We start from the raw sequence: 7510 nt of genomic DNA, 5'->3' as shown, positions 1-7510 counted from the left end.
TTTCTTCCTTCCTTCACCCCTCCAAAAACAGATTTAAAAATTGACCAGACAGTTTGATATAATCCAAAATGGTATCAGAGAAAAGTGGATACACGTTACCACCACATTACATGCACCCTGTGCTCTTAAGGGGTGGATTGTAAAATACTTATCCATGAAGATATAAAATAAATCTACTACTACTACTAGCACATGATGGTGAATGGTTTTGTTTATTGCTGTTAAATATCTTTTAAAAATCTTAGGTTCCTCTCTGCCACTAGTCGTGTGAGCTCCACCGAGGGCAAAAAGACTATAAGTTGCCATTTTCTTGTTGTATTTATCCATCGGCACGCAGGAGAGGAAAAACCCCCTGTGGGGGAAACCTCTAGGGAGCCATGGCCTACGGATAAGTGCCCTTCCCTGGGGGCACAAGGCAACATGTTGTCTAGTAGTGCTGGTCCACGGTCATATTATTGACTCCCGGTAGGATTTTCATGGTATACAGCTCCATGGCCTAAGGATAAGTGTCCTTCCCTGGGGTCACAAGTCAGCATGTTGTTTTGTAGTGCTGGTCCTTGGTCATTTTATTGACTCCTGGTAGGATTGTCATGGTCTACAGCTCCATGGCCTAAGGATAAGTGCCCTTTACTGTGGGCACAAGGCAACATGTTGTCGTGAAATGCTGGTCCACGGTCATATTATTGACTCCTGGTAGGATTTTCATGGTCTACAGCTCCATGGTCTAAGGATAAGTACCCTTTACTGTGGGCACAAGGCAACATGTTGTCGTGAAATGCTGGTCCACGGTCATATTATTAACTCCTGGTAGGATTTTCATGGTGTACAGCTCCATGGCCTAAGGATAAGAGCCCTTCCCTGGGGTCACCAGTCAGCATGTTGTCTAGTAGTGCTGGTCCACGGTCATATTATTGACTCCTGGTAGGATTGTCATGGTCTACAGCTCCATGGCCTATGGATAAGTGCCCTTTCCTGTGGGCACAAGGCAACATGTTTTTGTGAAATGCTGGTGCACGGTCATATTATTGACTCCTGGTAGGATTTTCATGGTCTCCAGCTTCTTGTTGTATTCAGACACTGCAGATGCAGCAACAACCCCTAGCCCTGATTATGGTGGGGCAGAGGAGTGGATATGGCTACACTGCATGTCACGGCCCTCGGGATACTCCTAGTGCTGGTGGAATAGGAACCGTGAACAGCGGTTCTTAGAGCTGTTCACTTCCAGCGTTTTACCCTCCTCCAGATCCTGTGTAAGGCGTCCCTCACAATACTGCCAAATGTCCTGTCGGGAGAGATAATAGGTTAGAAAGGATTCTTATATCAGAATAAGACACATGAAATGGGGCTGTCCTGAGGGGAAACCACCCGCAGACTAAAAGCAAATGGATTCCACATTAGACTCTGTTGACAGATCCATAAAGTTATGGAGGGGCCTATGAAACCCCCCTATCCCCGTCCCATTTACACTGACTCACCTGCGATGAGGTTTTACAGGTTTTGGCATTGGTTTTATGACCTTCCATCCATCACTGGCAAATGTAAATCCACAGAAGAGTTGTTGATCTTCTTCAGCTATTGGTGGTCTCATGGGTTTGATGAAGGACGGGACAGGATTCATTTTACATAATGTCATCACTTCTTGCTGCGGAGGGAAGATACAAGAATCAGTGTTCATAAAGAAGAAACACAACAGAAATGTACTTGTGCCACCATCTTCTCTGGGACATTTACTTACAGGGGGTAGCTGGAATGGTGGACACGCTCTGGCTTCCTCTATATCTGTCCAGTTAATCTCTGTAAAGAATGGATGATCCCTGATATTATCCACAAATTTTTGCCGACTTTCTGGTGACTTATCCAGGAGCTGGGAAGATATAATAAAGAAGATTATTCAGTTTCTAGTCATCCTCCATTTTCATTGTGTACTTCATTACATATATCCACTCAATTACTGAGATGTGTCTTTATACTCACCCCCTTAATGATGGCTTTGAGTTGGGGGTCCAATTTCTTTGGGAAGAATGGTTCATCTTTGACTATTGCCATAATGGTGGTCCGATCAAATTTGCCTTTATAGAATGGATGTCCACCAATAGCCATCTCGTATAACACCACACCAGCAGAGAACCAGTCCACTGCTGTGTTGTAGGGCTTCTGTAGAAAAATCTGTGAAGACATGAAAAAGACAATAAAAGCTTTGTTCAGCCAGCAGAAGACATGGAGATGTCCAGCCTTGTACACAGGGATAACTCAGGAACATGTAGATAATTCCTCACCTCAGGAGCCATGTATATATAGGTTCCAACACAATCTGAAGTCTTTGTATCGCCAAAGATGTTCATTGCGGCCAGACCGAAATCAGCAATCTTCAAGTGACCGGTGCTGTCCAGTAAAATGTTCTCTGGTTTTAGGTCTCTGGTAAAGGAAAGAGTTTATAAAATGTGATAATTGTTATATTAGCCGGGTTGATGATGTGTTCTGGCCTGAAATATCAAGTGTCTACAGGGGGCATGAGGATGAGGGTATAGAAGTGTTTATATTCCAGGTCTACACAGAAGAAGACGTGCTGCACCTACCTGTGTATGATGCCTCTGGAGTGGAGAAACTGCAGCCCACAGATCAGCTCAGCGGCAATAAATCTAATGAGAAAAAATGATAAAGGAAACAACATCCATCATTTCAACCACTAAACTACGAGACTAATAATGACATAAAGCCGGAATGTTCTTAACAACGATCATCTTCATCTAATGTATCCATGTTCTGTCTTACCTGGTGGCTGGAATGGGAAGTGGGGCATTGCGTTTCAGGAATTGTCTAAGGTCTCCTCCACTGAGATATTCCATGACGAAGAACACATAGTCCTATGATAAAACAGAGGAGATAATAGGTGTTACTGGTATAGTCTAGGTAAAGAGCACTGGTGGTAATGTTATAATACATACAGTGCCTACAAGTAGTATTCAACCCCCTGCAGATTTAGCAGGTTTACACATTCGGAATTAACTTGGCATTGTGACATTTGGACTGTAGATCAGCCTGGAAGTGTGAAATGCACTGCAGCAAAAAAGAATGTTATTTCTTTTTTTATTTATTTTTTTTTTAAATTGTGAAAAGTTTATTCAGAGGGTCATTTATTATTCAACCCCTGAAACCACAAGAATTCTGTTTGGTTCCCCTAAAGTATTAAGAAGTATTTCAGGCACAAAGAACAATGAGCTTCACATGTTTGGATTAATTATCTCTTTTTCCAGCCTTTTCTGACTAATTAAGACCCTCCCCAAACTTGTGAACAGCACTCATACTTGGTCAACATGGGAAAGACAAAGGAGCATTCCAAGGCCATCAGAGACAAGATCGTGGAGGGTCACAAGGCTGGCAAGGGGTACAAAACCCTTTCCAAGGAGTTGGGCCTACCTGTCTCCACTGTTGGGAGCATCATCCGGAAGTGGAAGGCTTATGGAACTACTGTTAGCCTTCCACGGCCCGGACAGCCTTTGAAAGTTTCCACCCGTGCCGAGGCCAGGCTTGTCCGAAGAGTCAAGGCTAACCCAAGGACAACAAGGAAGGAGCTCCGGGAAGATCTCATGGCAGTGGGGACATTGGTTTCAGCCAATACCATAAGTAACGTACTCCACCGCAATGGTCTCCATTCCACACGAGCCCGTAAGGTACCTTTACTTTCACAGCGTTATGTCAAGGCTCGTCTACAGTTTGCTCATGATCACTTGGAGGACTCTGAGACAGACTGGTTCAAGGTTCTCTGGTCTGATGAGACCAAGATCGAGATCTTTGGTGCCAACCACACACGTGACGTTTGGAGACTGGATGGCACTGCATACGACCCCAAGAATACCATCCCTACAGTCAAGCATGGTGGTGGCAGCATCATGCTGTGGGGCTGTTTCTCAGCCAAGGGGCCTGCCATCTGGTCCGCATCCATGGGAAGATGGATAGCACGGCCTACCTGGAGATTTTGGCCAAGAACCTCCGCTCCTCCATCAAGGATCTTAAGATGGGTCGTCATTTCATCTTCCAATAAGACAACGATCCAAAGCACACAGCCAAGAAAACCAAGGCCTGGTTCAAGAGGGAAAAAATCAAGGTGTTGCAGTGGCCTAGTCAGTCTTCTGACCTTAACCCAATTGAAAACTTGTGGAAGGAGCTCAAGATTAAAGTCCACATGAGACACCCAAAGAACCTAGATAACTTGGAGAAGATCTGCATGGAGGAGTGGGCCAAGATAACTCCAGAGACCTGTGCCGGCCTGATCAGGTCTTATAAAAGACGATTATTAGCTGTAATTGCAAACAAGGGTTATTCCACAAAATATTAAACCTAGGGGTTGAATAATAATTGACCCACACTTTTATGTTGAAAATTTATTAAAATTTAACTGAGCAACATAACTTGTTGGTTTGTAAGATTTATGCATCTGTTAATAAATCCTGCTCTTGTTTGAAGTTTGCAGGCTCTAGCTTATTTGCATCTTATCAAACCTGCTAAATCTGCAGGGGGTTGAATATTACTTGTAGGCACTGTATAATACTATGGTAGTGACCTAGTAGAACATTGCACACAGATGGCCATATAGACAGGCATTGATAGAATATATAGAATACTCAGAGCCAGGGGCGTAATGATAGCGGTCACAGAGATCACAATTGCGACCTGGTCCGGCGACCACCATGCAGAGAAACAGCAGCCGTCTCCTCTCTGTGAGAAAGGAGCTGCACTGTAATAGCAGACCACGCAGTCGCTATGGGGCCTGTGAGTCAGGGGGGCCCGGTGCCAGCGTCCTTGCCTATCATTGCACGAAATAATGACGAAGGATGGAGCAGAGCACTCCTCTCCATCCTTCATCATTCTCGCCCTGTGCCTGCCGTCGACATCTCAGTATGGCTGAGTCTCACTAAGACTGCAGAGACACTGACCGGTGCAGTGGGGTAACAAGGAGAGGTGAAGACGGAGCAGCGGGGGAATGAGGAGAGGTGAGGACTTGTTTATTTTTTATCATTGAGTACACGGTGGGCAGAGGCTCATGGGAGTGCATTCAATGGTATGGGGTATTCATAGTATAATATGATGGACACCTTATACATAGGCTATATGGGGGCATTATAATACAATGAGTCTAGTAGGGTGCATTAAATGATATGGGGGCTGCATAATATATTTGAAGAATTATGGGGGAGCATTATAAAACTTGGAGGACTATGAGGGTGCATTATAATATATGAAGGGTTATGTGGGACCCTTTATACTTTATGGAAGGCTTTGTGGGGGCCATTATAGTATTTGAAGGGCCATTATAGTATTTGGAAAGTTATCAACGAGAGGGACAAAGATAAAAGCTTAGGATGGGAAAGATTTGTGCTGAGGGAAAAAGGCTCTGCTATACATCTTTCCCTCAGCACCAAGCTTTCCGGTGCTTTGCTCTGATAGCATGGAAAAGCTGGGTGCTGAGGGAAAGATGTATATCAGAGCATGTAATATTATGGTAGTGACCTAGAAGAACGTTGCACACAGATGGCCATATAGATCTGGCCTTGATAGAATATATAGAAGACTCAAAGCTGTTAGATCATCAGCCTCTTACCTGGGACTGGAAGGTGGAAAAAGCCCGAGTAATGAATGGACTCTTCCTAGTCATCTCCAGGACTTGTCGCTCTATCAGGATTTTGTCTCTTGACTCTTCAATTATGAACCTCTTCTCCACCATCTTCACTGCCACTTGTTTTTGGCAGGCCTTATGTGTGGCCAACATGACCTGGAGGATACAGAGCATTAGAACTGGATGAAAGGCCTGTCCTGCCATGAGACAGGAGGAGAAAATGTGAAGCAGTAATGGTCCTAGAGCCATATTACTGCTCCACATCACACACATGAAGAAAATGTCACCACAATTCCTAATACTTACTTTACCAAAGCCGCCTTGTCCAATGGTTTTATGGAAGGTGAAGCTCTTCAGTCCAGTCACAATGATGGGGGATTCAGCTGGGGTTGTCCCTAATGGAGAGAGGAGAAATAAGATGTATTATTCCTATATAATGCTAATGTTGCCTCCTATAGCAATTATAACATGGGGTAGAATAATATTAGGGGGGTATCAACGAGAAAAGGCACAAAAATCACAATAGTTGGGGTATTCTAAAGGTTCACAAACCTGTCAATTACTACATTAGGGGCTGTTGGCTCTTGGGGTCTTAGATCTGCACTCACCTGACAGCTGCTCAATGTCCGCTTTGGGGGAGACGCTGGATCCATCATCATCTTTGTCCCCCATCGCTTCTCCCCTTTTCCTCTTGCTCTCGATACTCTCCGGTATCGGGCTTCCAGGTCTCTTTGAAGCCTTGATAAGGCTTTGGTTGGTGCCATCTTTCTCACTCTCTGATGATTCTAGTTTTCTTTTTTTTGGCACCTCATCTCCTCTCTCTCTCTTTCTCTTCCTCAAACTCTCCATATTCAGCTCCATAGATGAAATTCTGGGCTGAGGAAGGTCCTGTCCACCTCTGGAGCGCTCCCGGATGGCGCCTGGAACTGCTCTTCTAACAGGCCTTCTAGTAATCGGTATTATATTTTAAATAAAACCAAAATTTGCTAAGCGCAAGTAAAAATCGCCTTCAACCACTAAGTGATGAAAACAAATGGACGATATTCAGGCTGCAGCAACATTCTGATGATTGTTCGATGACATCACAGGGGCATTGTGACATCATCAAATTCTAAAGGTCACATGACATCACAGTGACTTGAGCCTGGCTGTGAGGTCTGTGTTCTTCAACTGTTATTATTAAGTCTCTTTATCATTTATTAGTCTCCATTTGAGCCCATAAAAACTCCTAAATAAAAGTTTTCAAATACAAAAAAAATAATTTAAATTAATGTATTTTTCTTTTAAATTTTTTTTACACCATTTATCACTTAGCTTGTATATTGTAATGTAAATAGTATAAAAAATTAATGTAAGGGGGTAATAAAAGCGCTGCTGAGTATGATAGAGAGGAAAAATATCATCATAAGAAGTCAGTAAAAGAATAGGGGTGACGCGTTTCAGTATGGGACAGATGTCTTCATCAGGTCATGCTTGTATGTTAGCAGTACAACAGACAGAGATTAAATGGACAAAAAGGAGGGAAAAGAGTTACACCCGGACATCATGGAGCTTAAAGTTGCCTTTGTGAGAAATCCCCTTTATTGTAAATGTATCCTATATAATATTAGTTACAGGGGGTCACCTAATTCAGAAGATCTCACCTGTATGAATGTAATGTTCTCTGAATCTCTCATGTGGTCACTAAGGCTTGATCACAGCTGTGTCTGTCACTGAGCGGCAGCCGATCCTCCTGACCCCAACTCACTGCTATGAGGCTACTGAATTTGTGTCAGGACAACCACAGCCGCTCTGTGCTTGGACAGTGACAACCAGATGTGTGAATATGGCCTAAAGGTCATATATATGTATATGCAATGGTAAAGCACTACAGAAACACTATTCCTCCTATATCTA

At 43.6% G+C, this 7510-nt stretch overlaps 1 protein-coding gene across 1 annotated transcript; it reads right to left on the bottom strand.

Moving 5' to 3' along the window:
- Positions 1-202: 202 nt before the first annotated feature.
- On the bottom strand, positions 203-6616 carry LOC142282176 (protein kinase C theta type-like). The gene is made up of 10 exons (XM_075332944.1): positions 6223-6616; positions 5921-6009; positions 5600-5770; positions 2773-2864; positions 2577-2639; positions 2277-2415; positions 1975-2166; positions 1736-1864; positions 1476-1642; positions 203-1282 (listed from the first exon to the last, which is right to left on the bottom strand). Exons 1-10 carry the CDS (start codon positions 6473-6475, stop codon positions 1216-1218), a joined length of 1362 nt encoding a protein of 453 aa, XP_075189059.1. The 5' UTR covers positions 6476-6616; the 3' UTR covers positions 203-1215.
- Between the last annotated feature and the right edge of the window lie 894 nt (positions 6617-7510).

Source organism: Anomaloglossus baeobatrachus, chromosome 2, assembly GCF_048569485.1.
Source record: "Anomaloglossus baeobatrachus isolate aAnoBae1 chromosome 2, aAnoBae1.hap1, whole genome shotgun sequence".
Lineage (NCBI taxonomy): Eukaryota > Metazoa > Chordata > Amphibia > Anura > Aromobatidae > Anomaloglossus > Anomaloglossus baeobatrachus.
The sequence above is the reverse complement of the archived record's forward strand: the minus strand, read 5'-3'. Positions and strand labels throughout refer to the sequence as shown.

Excerpts from the sequence above, each read along its gene's own strand:
- LOC142282176 (XM_075332944.1), bottom strand. The coding sequence starts at position 6,475 with ATGGAGCTGAATATGGAGAGTTTGAGGAAGAGAAAGAGAGAGAGAGGA. Across the intron at positions 1,643-1,735 it reads CACCATTCCAGCTACCCCCT|CAAGAAGTGATGACATTATG; the intron begins GTAAGTAAATGT and ends TTCCCTCCGCAG. Across the intron at positions 1,283-1,475 it reads CCTGTAAAACCTCATCGCAG|GACATTTGGCAGTATTGTGA; the intron begins GTGAGTCAGTGT and ends CTCTCCCGACAG.